We start from the raw sequence: 17552 nt of genomic DNA, 5'->3' as shown, positions 1-17552 counted from the left end.
TAATTTAAAGACGCACATGGTGTCTACTGTACAATATGGAAAGTAGAGGAGATATGAGGGCATTTAACAAGAAAATACAGCAAAGAGGAGAAGAGGGAGGAAGACACCAGAGATGGAGAAACTGTTCCATTTAAATGATGTACACAGGCACAAATTTTTTCACACAACAGGAGATTAAATTAAAAATTACAAATTGGGTAAGTAGCATGGCTAGAAAGAGGATGATGAAAAACACAAATTTTTCTTTATGAAGGTAATTACTGTGTTTATAGCGACAATGGTACACCTAGGTCTAGTGATGCTGAAATGCTGTCATATACCGCAAGTGTTGGGAATTTAGTTTGAAACTATGTTCATTTAACAGTCTTGTGCAAACTATTTCCACGTTTGACGGTTTGTTTGCTTGGCTTGTTGGGTCTTCTCCAGCTGGTGAAATTTTAAGGCTAAAAACATGTAAATCAAATGACCTCCACTGCCAATAAAAGGCATTAAGCTTGTATTTCTGTTTTTGTAAAATGTTGCCTGAGGCTGATTCCTCTGCAACAACACTGTAATACTCAGATTACAGCAGCATTTAATAGAAATACTAATGCAAAACTATGAGTGTATTCTTTATGTTAATATATATTTTTATAGTAATATTTATTTATGTCATTATTGCATTTATTAAATTACTCAGATGGGATTTTTTTTCTTTTTTGTAGAAAAATAAGATAATCCCAGTGTCAATATCATGTGGTCAAATCCAAAGGGGTAGAAGTCTGACTTTTTACTACTGGGGGACCCAGTCAAAAGAAAAACTAAGGTTACACAATGTAAATTTGAGAAAACTGAAAAGATAAAGTACCATAAATTAAAATGCATTGTTACTTATCACAATAAAAAAGTAATCAAACTACTCCAGTAATGTTTATCCATGATCCAAATAAAAATATCTTCCAGCAGTTAGCAGTTTAATGTGCATGTGTAGATATGAGATACAAAATGACACAATACAAAGATCTCTAACTAAGTTCAATAAGAAACCAAAGAAAGCTGGCATGAGACACAAATTTATCACCGCATTTGCTTATAGATCTGCCCAATGTCCAGTATAAACAGCATGCAGACTGTGTGGCAGCATGTGTCTGTGTGTGTGTGTGTGTGTGTGTTTGTGTGTGTGTGTGTGTGTGTTTTTTTTGGGGGGGTCCTTGTTCACACATGATATGACACACTGAGAGAAACAAGAGGTGGTTGGTAACAGTGGTTGGGTTTGTGTGGTGGTTATTGATGAGTGGTTTAGCACCCTCTGAATCACCCTCTGTTGGTGTCAACTCCCTGCAGAAGACTCTGCGTGTGTGTGTTACATGAGTATGTGAAATGCTTCTAAGTTTGTCTGGCAGTTTTCCTCTCTTGCAGTCTGCACAGTCTTTACTTGCTATCCAGTGTTTCTACTGCCTGCTATGTAATAATATATTAATCCTGTTACACTGCTACTGTCATGGCTCCTAAGTGTAACATGCTAACATTTAGCATATTTTGCTAAATCACTAACATATAAGTAATTAGATGGCTAACTGGCTGTTTGACTGTCAGCCCTGTGAGTTCACACTGAATGTGAAGCAGATTTTGCTTGGACTGTTTGTGTTTATTCTCCCAAAACAGCCACTGTACAGATTATATAATAATAATAATAATATATAAAATTTGATTTATAGAGCACTTATAAAAACAAAGTACAAAGTGCTTCACAGAGAGAGAAATAAAATACCACAGTGAATACAAAATACTTTTTTTTTAAACAATGAAATAGACAGCTCAGGTAAAATCAGGATATGCTTTCCGATAAAAATGTGTTTTGAGAAGAGACTTAAAAGAAGACCCTGACTCAGACAACCTAATTTCTTTGGGCAAGTTGTTCCAGAGCCTCGGGGCCCTGATGGCAAAAGCTTTGTCCCCCTTAGTTTTCATTCTGGACTCAGGAGAAGACCCCTGCCTGAAGACCTCAAACTACGTGAAGGTTCATACGGGATTAAAAGGTCTAAAATATAGTCTGGAGCCAGGCCATGAAGAGCCTTAAAAGTAATCAATAAGATCTTAAAATCGATCCTAAAACAAACAGGGAGCCGATGTAAAGAGGCTAAAACAGGTGTGATGTGATCGTACCTCTCAGACCTGGTTAACAGCCGAGCAGCTGAGTTCGGTACAGTCTGCAGTCGTTTCACAGTAAAGTAAATGTTAGCTATAGCTATCTTGTAGCTAGTTTGAAAATGAAAAAAATCTGGTGTTGTGGTTTTGACAAGGAAGAAAAATGCATGGAATAAAAAAAGACTGTATCTCTGTGTCTGCTTCATTATTTTTGAACACTTTTTTAAAAAACTGTCCATCGTGAGTCCAACAGTGTTGTAGGAGTGAAATGCTAAATTGGTGGAGTAGCCTACTCTTTTAAAGGAAGAGAAGGCTCAGCATGTAACACTGATAAACATTGATATGTGTTTATATTGGTATTTCTAATATTAGGATACTACCAAAAGTAAGGACTAATAAGATAAAGTAAATTTAGAAAATACTGACTTCTTTAATGAGTGACATGACCTAAAAACTGTCCCCACAGAATGACTAAAGCTGTGAAACAACTGACTGTTTGCTGGTACAGGTTGTTGGTTTTTAATGATGTGCTCAGTTATACTTTATTTTTTGTCACGAACACTCACCCATGGGACACTCCCACTGAGGAGGTGTGTGTCTGTATTTGTTTTTGTGTGTGCATGTACTATGTGTGTTTTTTTTTTGTTTTGTTTTTTTATATTTGCATGTGAGTTTATGTGTACTGGGAATAAAGTCTATGTGTGTTAATGTGTGCATGCATGTGTGTGTGCATATTTCCCAGTGGACAGAAAGACAATGAGGCAGGGAGAAACAAATATGATGTGTCATGGTTCTCTCCTCAGGGGGGTGAGACATCACAGCGATGACTTTGTCACTCATCAGTGTTCTTAAATACACACATACAGTACATACACACACACACACACACACACACACACACACGCGCACACACACACTCTACATGTACGCAATTATACACAGAAATTAAACCCCACTTCAATTACTTTCATTTCACATGTACACCACACTCACAACTGACACACACCTGCCTACGTTAACTTTTGTTTGCATGCACTCATCCTCCACCCAACATACGCACACACCATGTCAACATCCTGGGGACAAAGGTCACCCTAAGCTCTCAGGTGTCACAAGATAGAAAGAGACAAAGAGAGAGAGAGAGAGAGTCCAAGCATCAAAGAAAGAGACAGTAAGCGAGAGAGAAAGAAGAGAGAGAGAGATGACACAAGGAAGAGAAAGAAAAGGTTGAGAGGACAGGAGAAGAGGAGGAGAAGAAGAATGAATCATTGCGGTGACAGTGGCTCCCACATGACCAACCATCCTCAGGATGACTGGCCAGCTCTGCCCGTGTCACATGCATTGTTGCTGTTTCTCATCTAGCTTCACAGTGCACAAAAAAACAAATAAAGCACCCTTTCTTTGTACAGTATATTCATGTATTGTGTGACATGTATATTTTTCATTCCATTTTTACAGTATATCCTGCTGTGGTTATGTGTTCTGTGTTGGGCGAATCCACCTTCAAAATTCCAGTTTTAGAAGCAGTTAATGTATCACTTACCTGTGGCTCTCTCACTCTACTTCTCTTAAACTCTTTCTCTCTTGCAAGCATCGTTTCTATCTTTGTCTCACTCAAAACACACAAAAGGACACACACACACATTCATTCTCTTACTGTCACTTAAATACACACCGGCACTCTGAATTAAATTCTTTGCTGGTATACCAAACCTAAAGTATTATATTTATTATTATTATAATATTGGTTAGATGGTTATTGGTAGTTTTAGCTCATTTGAAGTTTTTTTTTCATTCAATCTTTATTTAAATCTCGAGGAATCATTGAGGGCGTGCCCTCAGTACAAAACAGAATAAATACACACACACAAAAATTAAGAAAACAAACAAACAGAAAGCAAGTATGTATGTACTATAGGAAAGAAAGGAATATATGTAGGAAAAAGGAAAGAAAGCTCTGTCTCACCTGAGTTGTCTGTCCTTGCAAACGGCCACCATGACCAGCAGGTTTCCCAGAATGCTCATCAGCATGACCAGAGACAGGAAGCAGATCAGAGCAATCCGCTTTGGCATGCTGTCACTGTGGAAATGCCAAAAAAGACAGAACAACAACAACACATCAGTTGCAATCTGTAAAGTGAAACTACAGTCTGTATCATTTACAGATAAGAGTGATGAAGAGCAGAAAACTTGAGCTGCACTTAGACAAGATTTTTATGTAAAATCAATCTTTCTTTTATCAGCCTTTATCATGAAGTGGAGCTGCATCAGTGAAAACTAATCCTTTCCCAGCTGTTTGACTCAACTTTTCCAAATGATGTTAAGGTATTGGTGCAGTCATTAGCAGAAAAACTCCATCCAGGGAAAGCTGGATTTATATGTAATAAAGTTTCTGTTGCTCATCAATTTGTCTCAAGTTGTAAATCTGATATAACACCACACTATAAACCTATAATGGTGAATCTACTGTATATGATGTAGTGGAAAGTCATTTTTAAAATATTTATTCCATATCCACAGTGAAATTATACAAATAGGCCAACAGGGTTTGGTATTTATGCTTTTCTGAAAATTGCTATCATGAAAACATTCAGGTGCCATTATTATTATTGTATTATATGTATATATATATGTATTATTGTTGTATTTAGATCTCCTCCATCTCCAAGGTACCCTACTTGGTCAGAGCAATCAGCCGAGCAGCAAAACTGAAACTAAATATCTGTTTTTCTACTGTTACTGATTGCTTCAGGTTGTGATTCCACCTACACAACAAGTACTTGAAAGGTTTATCACAGGAAGTAATATATTGCACATTTGTGGTTGATTAGTAATAAATGAAGAAGAGACTGGCTACGTTAGCATGAGCTGCAACAACCACCATGGCTGAACAGACAAAGAAATGAACACCATCTACAGAAACTCAACTCAAAACGTTTTTGCAGTCAGAGTCCCACCCACGCTGTTTGATTGACTGACAATACATCCGTCACAAACTGATCGGTTAGGGCAGTTGGTTAGATTTTCAGTTGACACAGAAGCTGCAGTAGTGGTTGCTAGGAGCAGTTAACTTGACAGTGATCAAAGAAATGTGTCAATTCAAGAGCTGTTGTTTTTGTAAGTTGACTTACAACAACCTGCACGCTTGTCTCCCCCTTTCCCCTTTCTTAATTCTGCCTACAAAACTCTGATTGTCCTGATTGTTGTTTTTCCTATTTCACCTATTTGAATCTCTGAAAAAAATCAAATGTGTGCAGCAATTCAGAGGTCTGGAACCAGGCTATTATAAAGATACCATTCCAGCTTTACATACCCTTTTATGCTTTTAATTTTCTTGAATTCTGAACTGAAAACTCAATACGTTGACCTTTTCCACTCAGATTTGGGTATGAGACTCTGCTTACTCTCTTGCTGTCATGCCTCCCGGCAATGTGCTACTGCTGCGGCTGTTCATATAGCATTTCATAAGACCCACCTCCACCCCACCTGTAGGCTCTGAGTTTACCCTAGAGAGGAAGTTAGATATATTCTTTATTGTCCCTTCCAAGGAAATTCGTTGAGAGAAAGAGCCTCACATAAATACATAGATACATAAATACATTATACACTGCAACATAACTACACACATACCTATACACATAGCAATAGCAGGAGACCAATCATTTTGGAGGCGTGTGTGTGATGCGTATGAGTTTGTTCCTATGGGGGCAGTTAACATGGTGAAGAAACATTCGGAACAATAGAGGAGAAAGGCAGCAAAAGTGCCCTCTAGGTCGCCCTTTCACTGGAGAAAACGCAATGCGATGCCACATAGGCTGCCCTACATGCTATAAAATTAGTTGGCCTCCACAAGCTCCTACATGCGAGACAATGTGCCTTCATGATCCCTCTATAGTTGAAAATGCCCCTGTTGTGTTTTTTTTTTTCTTTTTCTGCGCATTGGTGCCCCACCGCATACAGCTGGTGCCCTTTTTTATTTTATTACCCCTGTCCCTCAAACAGCCTGAATCATGGCATCCTCTAACCACTGGCTTTAGGTCTGGGGCTAGTATCGTCACTCCCCCTCAGAGCCTAGAAGCCTAATGCTGCACATACTCTACATTTACATTTAATAATCCACAAATTAAAACCACAGTAGTAACAGTGAATAAAACTGACTCCATTTTGAAATTGAAACTTTTGCCGATATCTTTATCTTCTAAAATATCCTTTCAGCCATGTCATCACTGTTGCAAGTGTTGGATGGCATAAAACCCAACATATTTGACACTGGACATTCAATTTAATCAGAATCAGAATCAGTATCAGAAATACTTTATTGATCCCCGTAGGGAAACTCTTTGTTACAGTAGCTCGCCTTAACGTCAGTGCACACAAGAAAATGATATGATACACTATAAACACTATAAAACAGGTCAGAAATAAATTAAGTATCATGTCGGTATAAGTATAAGATAAACTAAGTGTCGAGTACCAAGTGGGTTTACTGGTTGATGGTGAAGTACAGTATAAAATACAATGTCACTAATTATGTAATAAATAATAGTAATAAGCAGAGGTGCATGTACTGTCGAAGAGTAATTGAGGTATATAGTATCAGTTCATTAATTGAATTTTACACAACTAACATCTTTGGCATTTCGTCAAAGCTTTCATCAAGAGTGACTGACAATAAGTGGATCATTTTTCAAGGATTATTTGATAGGACACCTCTTTGTCCAGCGTGAAGAAAAGAAAAGGTCTTTTTTCTTCTGATTCAGGCTGAAAAATAAAGTTAAGAAGGCCAGATGCAGGGTGCTAATTCACCATCCACCATGGGGACATTATATATTTTATGGGATAAAACTGCAGACATTTCAATTTTTGCTCCTATACATATAACCTTGGCATTGCTTCAACAAAATGTCTTAAGGTAAAGTAGCCAGCATGAGTTATGAATCAAAGCCCTCGGAGTGAGGTGTGTGGTTTAAGAGCCTGCTGAAAATTACTTGTTTAATCTCAGACTTGTTTGACATTGGTAATGCATTACAGTAATCCTCCTGAAGTTTGTGGTCTCTCATATTTGAAGGCTTGACAGTGAGGAACGGGGTCAGCGCACAGAAACGCACCATCACCACTGATTTTAAACAGCAGGAGTGAGAAAAACTCCATTACACAACCATAATCTAAATTTACTTCTCCCATGCCTTTGTCCTACAGAAGAACACAGGTTTGGGGCCAATTTATGTGTGGTTTTTATGTTCTGTTCATGTTAACTGTCATATGCTAATCCATGCCTTTACTGTATGATTCACTGCTGGAGTCAGGAGCTGCACGCCATCCCTATCTGCCAAATTATTTTACTCTCACTATCTGAGGTTCAAAGGCAAAATGATAGTGTGCAAATGAGGCTTGTTCTTTGATCAGTGGTGCCAACACACTAATCAAATCAAATGGGAACACTGACAGCTTCTCAACAACATTACCCCCCCCAAAAAAAAAAAAGTTAGAAAGGCCTCAGTAACACCACACTAATCTTCTTTCATCTGAATTTGCTGGCTACACAGTCTGACCTTTCCCCTAAATGAGACATTGATATTCATGTTATTGTAGTAGCAGCTACCTTTTAACACAGCCGCGGGTATGACAGGCAGCATACAAATTTCCCCTTTCAAGCAAGAGCCTCACCTCATTTTGGATTTTACAATGCATGCAGAAGTAAGAGCAGTGCTTTCTCTCTAAGCTTTGAAAACACACACTGACTGATCATTAGTTGCCTGTCAACTTCAAATTCTAAAGCTGCTTGCATCTGCTTCCTAATTCTTAAGGAAAATTAAGCTCAGAACCCAGCTGTCCACTGTAAAAGTTTTTTTTTAAAGATTTATTAGGCTCGAAGCTCTTATTCAGCAACAATATTGTTACCTGGGAGCTGCACAGTACAACCACAGCCTATTCAGCTTTGATGCTCAGTTGCACTTTGAGATGCTGTCAAAGGAGAAGTGATTTTCTTTCACACTACCCACCATAATTTCCCTGCCGACTCACAGACTTGACCCTGCAATCTTCCAGCCAACCCTACTCATCTAACATTGAATTGGTGATTTGGCCAAAATGTCTAGGTTAAACAAAATTTGGTTGAAAGGTCAAGTTTAGACATAACCTAGTGTTATCTAGTGTTTAGCTGTTCTGAATGTACACACTTTAAGGTGGGGCAAAAAGACAACTGTCATAGAAAGGGGCAAGGTGCAAAAATCACAGCGCACACTCGATTCATGGTGTTGTTCACACTGAAATTGACTGAAGTAGCTGTGTGAATGAAAGAGAGCTTAAAAGAAAAGTTCAAACCCTGCATACTTTCTTAGCTTCAGCCACCTGGCTAGTTCCTGGATATAGAGGAAACGATTATCATATCATATTAATCTAGAAATGAGACGTCAGTAAGTGCTAGTGTAGGGTGTCCAGGTGTAGTCTGAACCTGTGAATCTGCTGTCCTGACTTCAGTGGGGACTTCCTTCCACCACTGTGGAGCCAGAACAGAAGAGCCTTGACTAAGATGAGTGACCACAAGGTCCTTTGTTTGTTTGACGTGCACAGCACCAACCATCACTGGCTTTCCATGATTACATGAATCTTAAAAGGTGAGATATCAAGTTATGTTTATTTGTATAGCCCAGTATCACATAAAATGTCTCAATGGGTCTTGCAGTAACCAAGAGGCAAAATCCAGCCCAAACTCTCTAAAACTCCCTAAATAAATGTCATAAAAAACCTTATGAAAGAAAAAAGTGTTTATCAAGCTCAGCAATCATATTTTATGACATTACTTTATTTGGATGACAGATGTATCTGCACTGTGCTTTTATTTAATTTTAACGGCTAATACAAGTACAATTAAACATTTTCACTGTGTTATTTATCAAATAATGAATTACATTAGTCAGTGCAGGCACATGCCTCTGCAAGCGCTTGTATAATTAATTTGTGTTTAGGAAAAACAGGAGCCCATAACTTTTGGGAGTTGAGGCAAATCTGCAGAAAAACAGACAGTGCTGTGTTCTGACAAAATACACTGGCAGGTAAGATGTTAGAGGCATTTGTGACAACTATGTTCTGTCAATCTGCTCTTTTCTATTGCTTTCTTTTTGCACCGCACCATGCTAAATTGATTTTCCAGAAGTATGAAGAACTCTGTCATTTGCTCTTAAATCCCACTTTATATGTCGGTGAGCATGTGGAAGACAGAGAGAGGGAGAGAGATTGCAGAAATGAAGAGCCAGAGGTAAAAGGAAAGGCCTGAGCGAAAAAAAAAAAACTTGTAACTTTGTTGACACCCGATACACATGAACTTTGACCTGCAGCTAAACTGAACTTCTGGTGGGCAATCAGCAAGCAGCAGTCTCAATTAAGCATTCAGAGGAGGGGTGACTGGGGAAATACCTTCTCCAGAAAAGAAGCTTTAAAGCTCCAATCCGTCACTGGACAGCTGGTTTACTTTGCTGCCCCATGAAGGCAGAATGCACACACACATTCTTTGCTTAATTTCTACACAGTTTTGAGGGTCTTGAGTGATTTTGATGTCTCTGCTAAATGTGAGGCAAAGTCTTTTAAAAATAAATGTGAAAAAGATATCTCCTCAACTGTGTCAGGAAGTAAAAAAAAAAGATCCCACCTCAATCACCTACACTGCCTCAGAATATTGTCTGCACCACTGCTTTCGCAGCTATTCTGGAGCATGGCTTTAGCCTTTAGAGCGGCTCCATATCAGGTGGCTATACTGAACAAGCTGCTGAAGTGCCGCTGATTGGATCTAAAGAGCAGGCTTTTTTCAGCCCTGATGACCAGTCAGGAGCCTCGGTGGTCCACACAGATATCCTGGAATAGCTGATGTTGCAGGCAGAGAGCTTGTTGTGTGAGGCAGGGTGAGAAATCACAGAAGCACACTTGAGTGATTCTGCATGAACCGTGTGGTCTCTCTTTGTTCATGTACGATAAAACAGTAGCCGTACAGCTGGGCTCGGTAAGGTTGATGTGTAAGTTAGTAATAAACAACGAGCATTGTGGAAACCCCATACCAGCATGCTTGTGAGTTTCTACTCATCTTCTTCCATGCTCTTCAAGCTACCTTAACCAAGAAACACAGACCCAAACTGTTACACCACCTTGCACTAGTTGGTGCCCACCTCAACCCTCAACTGTAGCTGATGTAATCAGAAACTGCAAAAATTCCTCAGGCTTTGAAAAAGCAGCTAGTCTGGAATATAAAAAACAGTACTGTTTACTTTTTTATCTATAGTTTTGGTCTCATTATTTGTCTTTTTACATTTTACTTTTCATAATTAAAAATAACACAAAGGGGGAAAAGAAACTAGTAGATTGCTAAAACATGCAGAGCAGAGTGCACAGAGGACTATATCCAGTGCTGATACATAATTTAAGTGCTTCCCTTCTCCTGAAATCTCGTGTTCATCTGAGGACACAACAGCATCAGGAAACTTACTATTTCTGAGTGAGAGGTCCTACAGGAAAGTGCTGTCCTACAAGAGGGGAGAATTTAAAAGAGCCAGCAGGGTGGGACTGGTTGACCATAATGTTCTGGGCATTCACAGGAAGAAAACAGTGGGATGAGCACTGCTGGTTATCCCTGACGCTATTCACCTATTTTCAACAGAAATACGGACACAGCCAGTTGACGTTTTTTTGTGCGAGACTTCTGGTCAGGCACTTCCGGTCATTGGCTAGCTAACACAACAACTCTTTGGACCACTATGGCTTCAAGAAAAACCGAAATGTTTTGTGCAGTTAAGGGTTGCCATAATAACTGGTACAAACAATATTTTTACTTGGAGCAGGAGTGTTTTCAACCGCCGGATACCAGAATCAGAATTGGAAATACTTTACTTATCCCCGAGGGGAAACTCTTCTGTTACACCCGCACGTCAGTGCACACAGGAATAGAAGTTCTAAGCAAATCAAATATAATACACTATAATACAGGTAAAGAGTACCAGAGAAGTGGCTAGGCTTACTGAAGCACCAATGAAAACTCTAAGGCGACATCTTTGAGTGGTGAGCAGTTTGAATGGCTACGCTAGCTAATGCTAACTCTTGTTAATACCATGAAACTTAAATTAAAAGCTGAGCACCAATTAAACACATTTTACTGGTCGTGTGTGGCTACACATTTTGTCAAATAACGCAGGTCTCAATTAGACATTTGGTCTGTTTTTATAGAAGTCCTTTGGATGTATAAAACCTCTTAAAGTCCACTGGGTCGCCCGCTTGAGTTACTTCAATCGTGCATACAAATATAAATGTTTAATTTTTTGTCAATATGGACATGCTAACGATACACATTGTTAGATCGGTTAGATTCTCCACAATTCAATCGTTCAGTTCATTTTACAGAAACCATGCGTAAGGGTCCACTTTCAAAATAATCAGACCGTTTTTTTTCATAAAAAATAATCCAAGTTGTGGATGATGTCATGTGAAGTCCATTGCTCACTTGCCTGCTAACTTTGTTTGTCAAACTATGACCGCACGTTAACTGACAAACAATATTTTCTGCTTCCTGCACCTTGTTGTTGGGTATGCTTGTTTTCGTTACTTTGCTGGCTACAAAATAAAAAAGTGCCTGCACCTTTCCGTAATTGCAAATAAAAGGTTGAAATAACTACGGTAACCTTCAGCTTTCATCCTTTCTAATGTACTGTAGGCTACCAGTATTTTAATACGGGACACGCTTTCTCATGTTATATGAAGCCATTTCTTCATGTCATCCTCCCACTCGTTAATAGTTTGAGGGTGTGGCACCAACCTGCCATTTTGATTTTTTCAAAAGCCAGTAAGAGGTGCGAATGTCAATCCAAGACTTGTAAGAGCTTCAATTGCAAGTCACGTCAGTTGTTTTTGCAGAAAATTACTGTGACTTTTACTTCTGGATCTCCAGAAGCCTGAAATAAGTCCTCCTACTTTGCTACTCTATGTCAGTGTGTGAAAAAGAATACTTTAAGGAGCTTAGTCTGTCTGCCCTCTCCACAAACATTTTAATATGGGTTCTTTTGACATATTATTATTATAGCTTTAGAGATCTTACTAAACCAAATTTCTGCAATGGAGGACACACACTTGCTAACCCCAAATGACCAGATCTCACCCCCATCCCATCCTGTCCGTTCTCCATCATTCAAGCCTGTTTTCTCTGTTCCTGCTCACCCAAACATGTCCACATGAGATACTTCTATCAGACCCCATGGTAGGTAAACATCTGATCAACAGGGAAGGCATCCATCTTTACATTGTCTCTTATAAAAGAAAAAAACATTTTGGCTGGGGCTGAAGGCCTCAGTGGGAATTCCTAATTGCAAACAATAGCTGTCTGGACACCAGCGTTCCCTCTCAGCAGGCAAAGACAAGCCTGCTATTATGCAGACTGGCACCAGAGGCGATGGGGATTGTCCAAACTGGTATCAAACTCTGCTTCTCTGGGTCATAAACAGGGGAAATGTGTCAGAACAGAGGGCTGGGTCATGACAGATTCTCCTGCTGGCTGGAAATATACGAGAGCGAAAGTGGAGGCCAAAAAGAGAGAACAATTACGCTTGAAAGCTCTGGAAAAATAAATTATGAAAGCAGGTGGTTCACTCAGCTGGAAAATTTTGACAAAGGACAATAAATCAATGCATTAGAGTAAGCGCCCCTGTTGATGACATTTTTCATTTAGTGGGAATGAGAAGAAATGAGCATTCTCCCACGTGCATGCTGAAGAGTTAATATGTCTTTTTTTTTTTTTACTCCATTTCTTTTTAAATTAACCGATCAAGTGAGATAACCAAAGAAAAAACTCAATATTTAACTCAATACAGTCAGAGGACACCAGTATGGAAACCATTCAACTTAACACCTGTATGTAATATTTTTAAATAAACTTTCAACTAAGAATTCCTATCAGCTCCAGGATTAATAAATGAAACATCATTTATAGCCTTTTTGTTTCAAATCTAGAATTACACACCTTTGTAGATGTATAAAATTGCCAATCAAGTTTTGACGTGGTGTTTTAGTCACAGTGAAGGTGCCTACCTCTAAACTGTTGGTCTAGGATTTGCCCTTCTACCGGAGTTATGTTTTTCCAGTCCCAGAAGATTATTTCCCTTTCTGTGAAAAGGGCTCTTTAAGCAAATGCCTTGTGACTGCTGCTGCAGCTGATGTTTGCCTCTGAACGACATGTTTGTTTCTGCACTGAGCTGAAGGGTCAAACTGGAGTTTTGTTCCAATTAGGTTCTGTTATCTTTACCTCACCTCTGGAAGAGAGGTTTTACAGCATAAAATAGTGCAAGAGAGAAGTAACAAAAAGGTAGGAAACACAATCTGGTTTGAAAGTGTTGGCAGTCAAAGAGCTTGAGAGAGCATTTAAGCATTTGTGATGGTTCCAATGACTGCAATTTAAACCTGGTTGCTGCTTTCATAGCTAGTACTGTGATGAACATTGTAAGTGACAGGCGGTCTGGTGTGAAAGAAGAGAACTGGCTTTAATACTTTTTTATTTTCCTGATGGTGACCAGCTACAGAGGGCTAGTGAGGGAAATTCTGGTTTAATACAACCTGGGTCTTATTTTCATAGTTTGGGCCATAATTTCTATTTGTAATGAGACCACTGTACTCACCAAGTAAATTGTTGAGAAAACTAAAATAAAGTCTAACCCCCAGGTTAGACAAACTTATTTGAAAGAGAAAACGAATAGTAAAATTATTTCTGAAACTGTCCTTTGTAAACATTCATCACAGTTTACAGACTGACTTACTCTTCAACTTTGACCTATGTACTTGCCGTAGTTATGTAAGCATATTTTTTTTGTAATGTTCAATTACAAAATTTACAAATTGCTGTTAAATTATAACAGCCCAGTATCGCTAACAATTACAACTCTGCACCTCACTACTTATGTCCAGACCCAACGGTCAGTGCTAATGCAGGAAGTAGCGTGGTGGAAAGTAGGGTGTGGGGGTCGGGTTGGTGGATGGGCACATCTGCATTTCATGCAGGAGACCAGAGTTTAGGTCCTGTCAAAGACCTGCAGTTAGCCTTTGTATTAACCGTAACTATGATCTTTTTCTAACCTTACCCATACAGTAGTTTCTATGTTCAGCTATTGCAGAAAGCGATAATTTTTCAGACACTGGACGTAAAAACATGTTGCTGTTGAACGTATCCTGGTGCTTGGCAGAATTATCCATTATCGACATACTTGTCTGGCAACAATTATAACTGACATTTTGGGTGCGCTCACTTTCGGTTTTACCTCCAAAATAGTTAATTGTAGTAAGCTCTTGGCTTGTTTACAGCCAGTTTGATTGTCTGCGCATCTTTCTTACCCTTTAGGACTTCGATGTGGAGATGTCACCATGATCCCACATCTCAGCTGCTACTCAAGTACAATGTGATCATAACTGATAGAAATGATTAGAGAAATTACAAAAATAAGATCCAAGTTGGAATAAACTGGGATTTTTATTTAAAATACCCCTAATTAATGATAAGTCACAAAGCAATACAGTGTTTGCAAAACTATATTTTTAGCAAAACAATGCAACAAAATGAGACACAGGAAAGTAAAACAAAAAGCACTGAGATGGAAAATAAAATTTAAAAAAATCAGGGAACATTTAAAAGTCATGTTTATTTTTACTGCCAGTCATCACAAATATTTTTCAAAAGACCTCTTCTTCTACAGATCTAACTCATCAATAATCAGTCACAAAGCAAAATGATGCAACAAAATGAAACACAAGGAACTAGAGAAGGTGACAACCTGACTTGACCCGACATTTACCAGGATAAATTAACAGAATATTTTTGGTTGTGATGATGGTTTATACAAGCAAAGTGTTCATCTGATTGTTTACACAGCTAATTGAAACTTATTAAAGCTTGCTCTGTGCATCCATCATCATGATTGTAAATGTCAAGTTCATGTAATTCCCTCAACTTCCCTGTAGCTCATAACCTTACCAAGCTCACTGTCTAAAACCCAGTAAATTCCCCCAGTTATCTCAGAGCTTTTAAACTCAAAAGCTCAGAATTAGTCTGAAACACAGCATGGCTCAAGGTGCCTCTGATTTCCAGCAATCAATTTTTGACAACTTCCCAAACACATATGAATCATTTTCACCTCCCAAAATAGAGTTGAGGCTGAGGCTGTTTGTGCAAATTCAATGCTGTAATTGGACCAAATGTTGCAGTTAAAGGAACGATGCTTGCAACAAAATGGAGATGAAATACACACAAAGACCAAAAATTGACTGATTCAGCAGAGATCTCTTAAAAAGTGGAAAACATCACCTGCACGAGATGAACTGCAGAATACACAAGAGAAGCAATCATTATCATCAACAGTGCACAATTGCAATCATTCAGTCACGTACACACACACACACACAAACACTCACAGTGTTTCACAAGATCTATTCAGACTCCTCAAACTCACAAACATGAATACACACATATTCATTTGTCTATCAATCAAAACCCATTCACTCCCTCTATTTTGGCTTTTTCTCTTGACGATGTAGCATTACGCCTTTTTGAATAATGACACTACCTCTCTCTATCTCTCTCACACAAACAAACACACACAGCAACTACAGCCCCAGTCTTTCCACAATTTTTCTACCTCTCTAAATTAAACCCATGCGCACTGATGTTCATCAGCATAGTAATAACTAACAATTAAAGCCAGACTGGATTTATATGACAAATTCACATCTTTTCAGTCTAAATCACAAACTAGGGCTGCAACAGAGAAAAGCATCTGAGATGCAGAAGATTCATCCTGTTTATGAATTTAAACTCTGGAGTCAGGTAAGGCCACTTTTCCTTTCACAGGATATGGTAAATCAAAATGCTGGCATGAAATGCAAACTGTTTCCTAAACAGCAAAACAATAGAAAAAGTTGGACTCCTAATGTTTCCCTGAAGGAGCCATGAACATGTGCAGTTTACTAATGTCATTTTTTCAGGGTTTTTGGGTATCAAACTTGAATTTTCAATCAGCTGCTTTTCATTGCTGGCCATACAAATTTCATATCGCTCATTTTGTTCTATGGAATGGAATGGAATCAGGGTGCTGTCAGTGTTCATACATCAAAGTTACATTTCAGGTGATTGGACCAACTTTTAACCAACTGACGAGCGCTCTCCTTTAGTGAAACATTAACTCTTCCCTAACTCAGATGAATGTGCTACTTGGTAATCTGTCTTGGTAATCTTGTTAGTTTTGATTCATGTTTTGAAACCGGGCAAGCATAAAAAGCTGTTTGCATATTTCCACTGAAATCAGTTTCTGAATCACTTTAAGGTGGCGAACCATGCTTAACTTCAGTAAATGTTTTTAACATTTCGAACTGAGAAGTGACAAGTTGTCACTTGGATCAAAATACGGCACTACTTTTTGTGTTCATCATCTAAACCCACAGTTCACTGACTGATCTGGCTCTGTTGCTTCCTAGTCAACTGCTATTTAACAATACTTGTTTTAATTGGCTGGTAGGTGTCTGTTAAAATCACATAACAAAACATCTAACAAAGATCCAGTCAGTTCAACCTCTGTTCTTAATCTAAAGCAACTGTATATAAAACTGCTGGTAACCATGGCAACGGCACTTGTGTTTATTGCTGCATTACCAAAGCCTCTGAATTGTCGACATCTTCGATATCTTCAGCAATTCAGTAGGTCTGATGTTGTGTCCATTGCCAGCTATTTCCACAGGTTGGAGATACAATCAACCAATCAGAGCTTTGTAGGCAGGATTTAGAATGGGACCGTTATCTTCCTACATAGCTAGCTAGCTACTGAGCTACATTCATGAAAAATACAGACAGAAAAAAGGTGACAAGCATAGATGAGAGTGAAGCAGCTGTACAAGTTGCTATGAGTCCATGTACATAAATAAATAACTCATATCTACTCTATATCATCTTTGATCATGACAACCAAACAAAAATGCAAAACATTTTTCCATCAGATGAAGATGATGATCATAATCATCCTTATCTGATGAAGACTATGAAAACCTAGTAAGTAGAACTTAAATTGAGATTATTGTCACATAAAGCACTTGCAGACTGCCTGTATCGTTAAAATACAGACACAACCTTTTTTGGTAAGCAGAGACAAAGTTTAATCAAGTTGTGCTCCAAGAAAAAGCCTTTGATTGGCTAGATAGTTAACCTGTGAATAGACAGCAACACTTGTAATGCAATATATGAGTGTCAATATTGCACCTGATTAAATTGAATAAGTAGTGGAAGCCAAAATGGGATTATTATCATTATGACTGAAATAACAAGTATCGTGCAATTAATTGCTCGGCCCAGGCCAAGGTTTCAGCTTCAAAAAGCCTCAAAGCTAGAAAAAAAAAAAAGAAGCAAATGACAATTCAGTGTT

At 38.5% G+C, this 17552-nt stretch overlaps 1 protein-coding gene across 5 annotated transcripts in view; it reads right to left on the bottom strand.

Moving 5' to 3' along the window:
- The window catches only part of htr4 (5-hydroxytryptamine receptor 4), a 177556-nt gene that overhangs the window by 82049 nt on the left and 77955 nt on the right, over window positions 1-17552 (bottom strand). For all 5 annotated transcript variants that reach the window (XM_044205694.1, XM_044205691.1, XM_044205695.1 and 2 more), the window contains exon 3: window positions 4094-4207. In XM_044205694.1, coding sequence (XP_044061629.1) covers window positions 4094-4207 — 114 coding nt within the window. The remainder of the gene's footprint in view (window positions 1-4093; window positions 4208-17552) is intronic.

Source organism: Siniperca chuatsi, linkage group LG8 (assembly GCF_020085105.1).
Source record: "Siniperca chuatsi isolate FFG_IHB_CAS linkage group LG8, ASM2008510v1, whole genome shotgun sequence".
Lineage (NCBI taxonomy): Eukaryota > Metazoa > Chordata > Actinopteri > Centrarchiformes > Sinipercidae > Siniperca > Siniperca chuatsi.
The sequence above is the reverse complement of the archived record's forward strand: the minus strand, read 5'-3'. Positions and strand labels throughout refer to the sequence as shown.